Source organism: Bombina bombina, chromosome 5, assembly GCF_027579735.1.
Source record: "Bombina bombina isolate aBomBom1 chromosome 5, aBomBom1.pri, whole genome shotgun sequence".
Lineage (NCBI taxonomy): Eukaryota > Metazoa > Chordata > Amphibia > Anura > Bombinatoridae > Bombina > Bombina bombina.
In genome coordinates this window covers 896,762,418-896,774,500 of record NC_069503.1, presented here as the reverse complement: position 1 = coordinate 896,774,500, position 12,083 = coordinate 896,762,418, and the positions used below count along the sequence as shown (strand labels likewise).

Here is a 12,083-nt window from a genome sequence, read left to right as displayed (position 1 = left end):
AATCTAGCTGAGGATGAAGATTTTCTTGTATTATTAAAATTTTTAACCCACTCTGCTTCTGTGATAGTCTTATTCAATTCCCTATGCCAGCGTTCTATATAATCAGGAAGTTTCGAGCTCTGTGCATTAACTAGGAGTCTCTTAGCCCATGATAAGGTGTGATGTGCTGAACTTGTCATAGCGCATGTCTGTTCGAAGGGTGTGAGATTTCTTGTAAGTGACTGTTTGAGAGGGTGGGTATGGAGAAAATGGTGAACTTGGTTATATTTTAGCCACCTAACAAAAACTCCACCTAGGATGTCTGTAAGGTCTGACCTGTTTTTGAGTTTGCCCTCACTGAGTAAATTAAATAGGGGAACCGTGTAACCCATCTCCCAATTATTCAGGTTATTCCTGTCAAACATTACCCCTCCTAATAGCTCAGCATTCGGGGAAATTGGGGACATGGGTGATCTGAGTGTTGATATTCCTGGGAATCTCTTTATCAAAGTGTCCCATAATTCGAACACATGGTGTAAAAGCGGGTATGCCGTCAACCATGAGGGTCGATTCTGCCCTGCTATCCAACATAAAGCTCCCGGAGAGGGGGAGTGAAGTATATGTGAATCTATTGGAATCCAAGCCTTAGAGTCCCTATTTCTGTGCCACTCTATGATTCTCTGTAATCCCGTGGCCTGATAATAGGTTTATAACTTAGGCAGACCCAACCCTCCCTCTCTGGCTGACCTGTACATAGTTGCCTTCTTGACTCTGGGTTTTATGCTACCCCAAACGAAGGAATCTAAAACGTGTTGTATCTGAGTAAGGAGGCCTTGTGGTAGGGTGATAGGGACAGCTTGAATCGCGTACAGCAATCTAGGGAGTACATTCATTTTCAAAATTTGGAGTCTACCCCACCATGAAAAGGGACGGTCCTTCCAAGTCTTTAAATCTGTCGATATAGTATTAAGTAGATTAGTGAAGTTAAGCTCCAGGAGGGCTTTCATGTTTGGAGCAAGATAAATCCCCAAATATTTGATCGCATATATTTCGCGCCCATTGCTGTCCCGCATCTCTGGAGATAAAACACCCCCCCAAAGATGTGGGACAGCAATGGGCGCGAAATTCGCGCCCTCTTTCGCCAACCTCTTTATGGGGTGGTGGGAGCTGTCTCGCATCTATGGAGATGAGAACCCCCACCGGGATAACATACAGTTTTTCAAGTGGTATATAGATGATCTGCTCCTGGTGTGGCGGGGCACTGAGGAAGGTGCGGAGGCCTTTGTGGAATGGCTTAACAACAACGACATTGGTTTGGAGTTTACCTTTGAACTCAATAGAACAAGAATTAATTTCTTAGATCTCACTTTGATTGGGATCCCCAATGTCGGTGTTGAAACTGAAGTTTACAGGAAGCCAATATCGGGTAATATGCTCCTCCATGCCAGGAGCAGTCATCCTAAACAGGTGTTCAGGTCTGTGGCTAAAGGCCAGTTCACCAGACTGAAACGGAATTGCAGTAACAATGATCAATATGAAAAACATGCAGATCTATTGTCTGAACGACTTTCAAAAAGAGGATACAAACCATATGTAATTAACAGAGTTAGAAAAGAAGTTCTTTGTTCTAACAGGGAGACACTATTGGAAAAAAGTGAACCAAAGATCAAAAAGAGTGGAGACATCTTCTTTGTTACTGATTACAGCACACAGTACAATAAGATTTGCCAGATAGTGAGGAAACACTTCAAAATGCTGGCGGCTGATGAGGCTTTATCAGATATTGTAGGTAGGGGATATAGATGCTCTTTTAGAAGAGGGGTCTCTGTGGGAAATATCTTGGCCCCCACACAGCTCAAAGATGTACAAAGAGAGGATACAAGCTCTTGGTTGAGATTCAAAGGAGTCTACAGGTGTAGTAACATCACATGCAAAGCATGTGAACATCTGCAGACAGGTGAAGGCTTTATATGTAGTGTCACTTATAGACACTACAATCACAGAGAATGCATGAACTGTAGAAACACATTCACAGTGTACCTAGCGGGCTGCGAGGCCTGCAGTTTGCAGTATGTAGGGATGACCACAAGAGAGACCAGAGTGCGCATCAGAGAACACCTCTCTGATATCAAGGCTGGTGCCCTAACAACCCCACTCGTCCAGCATTTCAAATTGGTCCATAACAAAAACAATTCTAGTTTTAAATGGACCATAATAGAGAGTGTAAAGGCTGGCCGAAGGGGGGGGGGGGGGGGGACAGGAAGGCAGCACTTGCACGAAGAGAGATTTTTTTGGATATTTCAAATGAAAACAAGACATCCTACTGGATTAAACTCAGCCTATGACCTCATAAATTATTGGTACTAAGAGAAAGCAAGGTAGAAGGCTGGGATAATACATCTTTTGTGAATACCATTTAGAGTTTATTCACTTAATTGATTATCATTTTTCATTTAATATTTCAGGGCCATTCATGCTCAGTCATAGGTATTTATAGCATAGGTCTATTTGCCAATACATTTATTTATTTATAATGTTGATATTAATGGGTTTGATTGAAATATTTTTGCCCTGTATAAATTGAGAAATATGAATAAATAAGTATGTATATAAAAATGTATGAAAACATAAAATTGTATATTTAAAAGTCCAGTTTAGGAATATAGGTGTAATACAGAATACAAATATGCCTAATATGTATAACTAGTCCAAAAGCCCGTTGACACGGGCCGTGTTGTGTGATTCATTTTCATTCTCTCTCTCTCTCTCTTTCCTGCCGGGTCATCGCGCTGCGTTGTTTCACCCCCTGCGCGTGCGATCATCTCTGCTGCCGGGTCCTTGCGCTGCGTTGTTTCACCCCCTGCGCGTGCGATCATCTCTGCTGCCGGGTCCTTGCGCTGCGTTGTTTCACCCCCTACGCGTGCGATCAGCTGCAAGAGTTTGTCTGAACTGCGCATGACGGCTTCAGACAAACTCTTGTCTTTTATAATATAGGATATAAAATTAACCTATACACTGATTCCTCTTTCCTATTAAAATGGAATAAGAGGCAAATCGGTAGTTAAAATTGAATTCTCGTTGTCAACATTGGATAAAACCATTATATGGTATTATAATAACACTTGGCAATAGTGTAGATATTATGACAACATTTAAACATATATAGGAGTCATGTTTTTGTATATTTTCTTGCATAATAGTTAACTCCTTTATTAGATTCACAGGTAGATTATATGGTAATAGTTTATGTGAATAGGTAACATTGAAATTCACAGTATAAGAAAGAGTTAAGTAATTAATGCCCATCAGCCAATCCGGTGTTTTTTATTCCTTTATTAGGCCCAACAGTTGTAAGGGATTTTGAGAGCTATGAATACGGCGATAATGCCGAAACGCGTAAGCTTATCAGTCAACTGAAGGGCATGTTTGTGCTTTTGCTATTACCATACCTGTTTTATGGATAAAGATATTACACTTTATTGCTGCGGCTCCGGACTTTTCTTGAATTATTGCATTGAGCCGATTAACGGAATTGCAGCCCAATTGTTCCCAGCACCTGTGGAATCACCTGCCAGGATTTGTACGAGGTAGCCGAAGGGAGGTCTCAGAGACCGGCAACGGAGGATCGGGAATTCCTTGCCCCCCCCACACACACAAGTCGGCACCTGACAGTGACGTCATATTCGAGTGCCGAGAGGAGTGTGAATCAGGCGTCGTCCGGTGAAGCGGGCTTGTAGAGCGAGGAGGCTCCGAGCAGAGCGCACAGACTTACGGCCACCGGAAGGATCCAGTCACTCATACGGCACTTCCTACACTGTTCGCCGCGTCAGGTCTGTAAGCCGTGAAGATTGGGGGTAAGTGTGTGTGTGTGTGTGTGTGTATGTACATCCACCGAGACTACCTATCTGATATTCCACACAAGACAATATTGTATAAGACTCTTTTTCCCTTGACAGGGGATTACTTGGCTTTATATATACAGACATAGCCACAACAAAGGTGAGGAGGTAAACACACTAAAGAAGATTTTTAAGGGGTGTACCCCAAAGCTAATAATAAGTTAAATATTTAGTTATGCATAATAACAACTTTGTATTATACTTTCATTATTTATTTTGCCCCTTTACACTATTTGCTCTGAAAATTGACCACTTTATAAGTCCCAAAACTTCAGCTGCCCCGTGCTGATTTCCCAAGGCTAACTGCTATATTTCCTTCCCTAATTGGCTTTATCAGATAACAACTGCAAAACAATGCACTCAATGTCTTGTAATTACAAGGTGTTTACCATCCCTTTAAGTTGCAGCATATCCTGCTTCTCTATACAATAATACAACAAATACATAATAGGAGAAAAAAATAATTCCAATACAGGTAGGAAACCCTTTATCCAAAGTGCTTGGGACCAGAATTTTGGAATATTTGTGTATTTGCATTTGTAAATGGGACCAAGTGTAAACAACAATATGTCATTTAGGCCATAGTCACACACCAGCATACAACATATACATACTTACTTATGTATACATAGTACCATCATAAAGATAGCACAGTACTGTAATCAGAAAGGTAATAGTTGTAGTTTTAAGTAAATATAGGAGGAGCATTAGCATTTTAGAACACAAAAACAGAACAAATATTCATGCATAAAAGTTTTTGACTTATTTGTGGAGGGAAATTGTAGTTTTTACAGTATCTCACAAAAAGTACAGCTCTCACATTTTTCTAAATATTTTATTATTTACAAAAATGTGAGGGGTGTACTCACTTTTGTGAGATACTGCAATTAATTTTATTTTTTAGAAAATACGAATAAAATGGTTTGGATTTTGGAATAATTCTGGTATTTGGGGATTTGTACCTGTTACTGATACAAGAGTCAGAAGCCTGTTTGCATGAAAACTTACACTCAGCATGTACCTCAAATCCTTTTTATATTGGTATCTGTAAATATGTATCCTACGTATACTCATTACACAAAAACAATCTGCTAATTATAAATGGGTGCGTTTTACTGCAGTACATACTTTACTTTTTAAGCAAATTAATAAGCAAAAATGCAAAATAAGGGAGAATTAATTGTTTTAACTAATTAGAAAAGGCTTAGCAGTTAATCACATGAAGCTTTCTGCCCATTTATAACAAGCTATAATGAAACCAGCTCCAAGGTGACTTCCTGCTTTATACTCCCAATAAATTAGCTATTAGGGAAATCAATCAATGCTAATTTTACTGACCTGGTTGGCATGTAGTTTTATGTCCTGATGAAGCATTTTCTTTTCCAGCTCTTCCACTTCTATTCTGTTCATTCTGATTAGGATCACTAGGCTGCTGTGTTTCACTATTCTCTGGCTTTTGCAACAGCTGACCCTCATCAATAATACTTTGAACTAATAGGTCTTGCTCCAGTTCTTCTGCATTAAGATTTATGTCCTTAATTCCATTTACAGCATCACTGCAGTAATTACTGCATAGACTAACAAAGTCTCCAGTAGAGACACTAGGCTGATGCAGGGAAGAGTCACTGAGAGTCACACAGTCGGTACAGAGCACAGCACACTCTTTATTTTCAGAATCAAAGGTCCACCCTTGATTTACCCAGTACTGAAACTGTTCAAAATAGCGCCAGTATGCTTCATTATAGTGCTCTTCCCATTGTTCCTTAGTGTCTGGTGACATCCATGGCTCAGAGTTATCATGTGCCTCAGACCCCATTAATTCTGGGTGCTTTTCAATCCACTCTTGCCATAATAAGCCTTGTCCATATTGATTCCAATACTCTTCCCATCCATCCTTTTCATTTACATCACCAGCCTGGGTGTTTACAGCACACAAGCCATTTTGGTTTACATCCTCACAATCTGTAGGCAAAATTTCACCCTCATTCTCAAGTTGCTCAGAGCTTGAAGAACATTCTTCTTCAGAAGTTGGTTGGTTATCTAGGGACATTTCTTTCAGAGCTTCTTTAATATCCTCATTTAAATTTTTCTTCTTCTGAGGGTTTTTTTTCTTTTTAGTACATACATGATGACCTACTGCATTTGTGTCTGGTAGCTAAAAAAATATTAATAAAATGTTATAATATATATATATATAAAAAACGTGTGTATGTATGTATGTGTGTGTGCATATATATACACACTGTATATAATACATAATAAATGTATAGGATAAAATGGGTTGCAGAATATAAATTAGAAACAGTACAAATAGTAAGTAATAAAAAAAGGTTCAGATAATCCTCCCACTGCAATACTGAAAACCAAGGAATTAAAAAAAAAAAAAATCTACTAAAGCTTTGTTAGCGCTAAAAGTATAGTATCTTTTGGTAAATGACTAACACAACCAAAAGGATATAACTCACCTAAACAATTTTAAATACAAAATGTTTTTTTAATTATGAAGGAAACAAAATTTTACCACAAAGTTTTTCTCAAATGACGATCCACCAAATTTTAGAGGAAGTCCCATTTTTATCATGAGCTCTTCTTCGGAGTCCAATTCAGTTCCCTCAAGTATTAATTCACATTTATTGGTATTAGCTGATATAAATGAGTCCTCTTCTTCCTCTTCAGATACTTCCTCTGAAACAAAAAAAAATAATTAAAAAGGACATTAAATTAATGTTTTTCTTTGTGCAGGGTTTATGATGAATGTCGCTGAGACCGGAACTGGCAGTGTGTATTTTTAATGCACACAAGGCTACTTAGGCCCAAAAACTACATCCCCCAAGATTCATCGGGTTGCTAGCTGTATTCGGTGAACAACTAACTATGCCAAAGTCTTTTATACACAAGTGGTGTTCAAACTAAAATGATGAGAAAACCTTGTGTTACAAAGGTTTTTTTAATACATATAATGAAACATTTGGCATTTAATTCATTTTTTTTTATTTTTTATAATAAATGTTCCTTTAACCCTACATAAGTGTGTGTGTGTGTGTGTGGGGGGGAGGGGGGTCCTAAAAAAAAAAAAAGCTATAGCTGTTTCAAGAATGTACTTAAAGGGACACTGAAGCCAAAATTTTTCTTTCGTGATTCAGATAGAGCATGCAATTTTAAGCAACTTTCTAATTTACTCCTACACTCCTATGTTTTTTTCGTTCTCTTGCTATCTTTATTTGAAAAAATAGGCATCTAAGCTTTTTTCTTGGTTCAGAACTCTGGACAGCTCTTTTTTTATTGGTGGATTAATTTAATCAGCAAGGACAACTCAGGTTGTTCACCAAAAATGGGCCGGCATTTTAACTTACATTCTTGCATTTCAAATCAAGATACCAAGAGAATAAAGAAAATTTGATAATAGGAGTAAATTAGAAAGTTGCTTAAAACGTCATGCTCTATCTGAATCATGAAAGAAAAAATTTGGGTTCAGTGTCCCTTTAAGCATGCTCCATGCACCAGCATTTTAAATACAGAACTTGCTCAGAGAGCCTAAAGTGCTTGTATCATATGGCAACGACTCAATTTGCCTCATTGCTAAAATGATAAAAGACCCCAAACAGCCTTGGTCTTTAACATGAACACTACGCTTCACATGTACATGCAGATAAACATGCTAAAACTAGTACAGTGATAACCGTTACTAGAAGCATGTTTGCCAACATATGTATATTGTAAATATGTTTCTATCCAAAGATGTCATTTAGCTAAATACATTTCAGTTTTGACTGGAACGTCCCTTTAATTTTTTTAAAGCAACGTCCTATTTTGGTGATTTATATTATATATCAAATAACCACATTCCATAAGTGTTTTCTAAAGGATTAGACTATACCACAGTGTAGCATCTGCTGAATAAGTGAGATATACTTTTCAAACAAATTGGTTTTAAATATAATTTTGATCAAAAGTTAGGAACTGGCTGAAAGTATTTAATGCGGTTATTGCTGACATAAACTAATTTACTGTTCTTTTGTTCTCAAGGTACTTACACCATAAAAGTTATTAATTAAAAAAAGGAGAAATGATCATATAGTGACAGAAGATGCAAATGAGAAACTACTTGGGCTTAAATTATACAAAATACACAAATAAAAAAACAATTTTGCTCATTTTATCTGGGAATTTACATTTATGTGCTCCTTACCGCTTTTGTCATCCTTTTTATCAGAGTCTGTTCCTTTTATTCCTAAATAGTATAAATTATGGTCCCTAAAAAGAGAATGAAAAATGCAGAATTAGAACGACTAAAGAATAAAAATACTTACATGCTCTAATTTGTTAGACTGTGTAAAAACAAAATGCTCTAACGTGTTCACTTTACTATTACGCTAAATCACTGAAGCTTACATATAAAAACACAGTTGATGACAATCATTTAGAAAAGCTTATCAAATGATTTATCTATAAAAATCCCCATAGACTTAACTTATTTTAGAACATCAGTAGATAAAGGACTGTGACCAACCCTGCAAAAGGGTTAAACATATTTTGTATAGTCAGTTCAATAACAGCAATGCTCTACTGCCACTAAGCTGAACATTAAGTGAGCCTATGACAAGAGTCATATGTGGATAGCCACCAATCAGCAGCTATCTCCCAGCTTTCATGCTGTTTAGGGTTTTGCTTGGGAGATAAAAGTATTCCGATTGTCTCATCCAGATTTGCCTTACTGACCCTATTCTGCTTAGAGTAGGGCTTTACCTATGTGATTAACCCCTTTGGGGGGTTAAATACAGTTATCTTTGCAGCCTCTGGGAAAAAGCTAATCTTACAATGTATGCCATAGTTTTTGTGGCCACAGGAAAAGGCAGAAATAAAAACTTGTGCTTTGGGTGGCCACAACTCAATAGAACCCCCTAAAGGGGAAATCAGAATATAGAGAGTACCCTGCAACCTTACCTAAACCCCTGTACCACTGAATATTTTGCTGAAGTATATTTAGTAGTCATAAAAGTACAGATATATGCGACCCTTAAAGATTCTAAAACATTGACCTGTGGAACTCATGCGTTAGGATCCTTGATTTAGAGCATTCACTTTTTGAACCAGAATGTTCCTTTAAAGGGACAGTCAACCATATAATTGTTATTGTTTTAAAAGATAGATAATCCCTTTATTACCCATTCCCCAGTTTTGCATAACCAACACAGTTATATTAATGTACTTTTTACCTTTGTGATTACCTTGTATCTAGGAACCTTCTTCCAGCCCCCTGATCACATGACTGTGACTGTTTATTATCTATCGTCTTAAATTTAGCATTGTGTTGTGCTAGATCTTAAATAACTCTCTGTGCCTGAACACAGTGTTATCTATAAAGCCCACGTGTACTTTCTGTCTCTTTGTGTTGAAGAGATTTAAAAAGCCTGTGATAAGAGGCAGCCCTCAAAGGCTTAGAAATTAGCATATGAGCCTACCTATGTTTAGTTTAAACTAAGAATACCAAGAGAAAAAAGCAAATTTGATGATAAAAGTAAATTGGAAAGTCAATTAAAATTAAAAGTCCTATCTGAATAATGAAAGTTTAATTTATACTTGACTGTCCCTTTAATAATATTTATTTATTAAAAAATATTATACTGTATGTAGTTGCAACAGAAAAAGTTTTTGTTTTGTTTTTCAAATGACAAATACCTAAATACACAAATAAATTACAGCAATTGCCTTGATGATAAGCAAATGAGCTTACTACACAATTTTATTTCTCCATTATCACATGTCTTACAAATAATACAATAACAAAAATATAACATTTTCATGCCCCCTAAGGTGTGGGGGTCACAGTGCATTTTATTTTGCCTCTCCCTTTTTCATCCAACCTCTATAGTTCCACATTTGCAACACACAGTGATCATTTTTTTCACAACTCGCTTACAGCAGTCCTCTGTGTGGAACCAGTGTATGAGTTCGGATCAGTATGTATGTATCAATTTGACGTAATTAACTTGATAAAGAATTGCTTGACAAATTTGTTTAAAATCTAGGAGCCAGCTAATAATTTTAGGAGCAGAAACTATTTGGCCATCCTTTGAGATTAACTAATAAAGATAACAAAAAGCCACTAGTGTACTTCCTTTGTGCCTCCCTGGAAGAATTCCATAACTTTAAAACAAAATTTTCTAAATTGTGCTTAAATTTGGCAGTTTTGTAGCTATTATTAGTGACTACAACATTTTCAAATTTCAATTAAAACGGTCAAACCTTTTTAAAGTTATTTTAACATAGAAGTGTTGTTTTTAATTTTACTTCAGAAAATTTCCATTAAAGTGATGGTAAACTTTCCCCTTTGTATAAACAGATCCGGAATGTTAAAGGGACAGTCAAGTCCAAAAAAAAAAAAACTTTCATGATTTAAAAAGGGCATGTAATTTTAAACAATTTACCAATTTACTTTTATCACCAATTTTGCTTTGTTCTCTTAGTATTCTTAGTTAAAAGCTAAACCTAGGAGGTTAATATGCTAATTTCTTAGACCTTGAAGACTGCCTTTAATCTGAATGCATTTTGACCACTGGAGGGCATTAGTTCATGTGTTTTATATAGATAACATTGAGCTCATGCACATGAAGTGACCTAGGAGTGAGCACTGATTGGCTAAAATGCAAGTCTGTCAAAAGAACTGAAATAAGGGGGCAGTCAGCAGAAGCTTAGATACAAGGTAATTGCAGAGGTTAAAACGTGTATTATTATATCTGTGTTGGTTATGCAAAACTGGGGAATGGGTAATAAAGGGATTATCTTTCTTTTTAAACAACAAAAATGCTGGTGTTGACTGTCCCTTTAACTAACTTTTTAATGTAGATGTGAAATTTAAATACCCTGCGCTCTAGCTGCCACTTCAAAAGTAATTTTTTTGTGAGCTAACTGTTTGAAATGTTCTATCAGCGCTCTAGCTGCAACAAAAGTGCAGTACGGATAGTGCACAGATTGGAGAAAAGTTCAATTTAGCTCACAACAACAAAGAAAATCTAAGTGAGCGGTTTGAACTGTAGGGGAGCCTGCAATCAGCATCATCTTTGCTTTTTTGTGATCTCATGGGATTTCACTGTAAACTCTCACCAAATTTCATAGTAAACTTTGTTAAACTGAGGAGGGAAAAAAAGTAACTGTGCTGCACATGCCAGATGCAGATAGTAGCCGGAGCCAGGGGGCCCCAGGGAGGTGCGCTAGTGAGGTCAAAGAAAAAGTCCCAGATGTCGGCAGCACTCTCAGCAAAAGTCGTGAAGATGAAAGATCCTGTAAGCACAGAAACAGAGAGGCGCAAGATAGAGCAGTATTTTCTGGACAAGCGGAAAAATCAAAAGCAACGAACACAGATCTAGTGGAAAGATACTCACAAGTGAAGCGGCACCAGCAAAGTGCCTAACACAGCATGTCGGGTCTGTTTAAGTGTCGCCCGACAGACACTCCCCAGGATAATACGACCAGGTAATCGACGATCCGCACACACCACTCCGATCTGGGCGGCCAGCCAACACAGGGGGTGTGGGAGAACAAACCAGCTCCGGATAGGTTCCCAGAAGGGGTGTGACGATCAGACAGTCACCGGGTGGGTGGTTAGCAGGCAATAAGTCCTGTCTCAGGACAGAGAATAGGTAAGGCCCAAACGAGGAGTCGGTAAATTAAAAAGACTGTTTATTAAACAGAGATATAAAAACAGCAACGCATTTCTCAGCTATAGACTAGCCGTTTCATCAGGCTGTATGCCAGATGCACACTCCCTTGCAAGTTCTGGGGCATTCATTCTGATTGGATACATAAAGTCCCTTTACAATGGCATGTGGCTACTGAGGAAACTTTGAGGTAAAATATAATTTATTACTGTTAGAAATGGGGTCTCCAGTTGGCAGTCGATTTGCACCCTGTCCAAGTAGAGACCCTCACTCTAGTTAGGATAAGGGAGATAACCCCTGCTCACCCCCTTGGTAGCTTGGCACGAGCAGCAGGCTTATCTCAGAAGCAATGTGTAAAGCATTTGCACATAACACACAGTAACACAGTGAAAACACTACAAAAGGGCACCACACCAGTTTTAGAAAAAGATAGCCAATATTAAACTATTTAAAACAAGACCAAATACGATAAAAATCCAGCATACAGTAATAAAAATATTAATGCTGCAAGATGTATTCAAAAACACAGTTCCTTGCAGTCGATAGC

The 12,083-nt window shown here is 37.6% G+C and overlaps 1 protein-coding gene across 1 annotated transcript in view; it reads right to left on the bottom strand.

The window, feature by feature from the left end:
- Window positions 1–12,083, bottom strand: part of TGS1 (trimethylguanosine synthase 1) — a 219,883-nt gene that overhangs the window by 199,562 nt on the left and 8,238 nt on the right. Inside the window, exons 2-4 of the mRNA XM_053715049.1 lie at window positions 8,068–8,132; window positions 6,400–6,563; window positions 5,217–6,033 (exon numbers count right to left, since the gene is read on the bottom strand). Coding sequence (XP_053571024.1) covers window positions 5,217–6,033; window positions 6,400–6,563; window positions 8,068–8,132 — 1,046 coding nt within the window. The remainder of the gene's footprint in view (window positions 1–5,216; window positions 6,034–6,399; window positions 6,564–8,067; window positions 8,133–12,083) is intronic.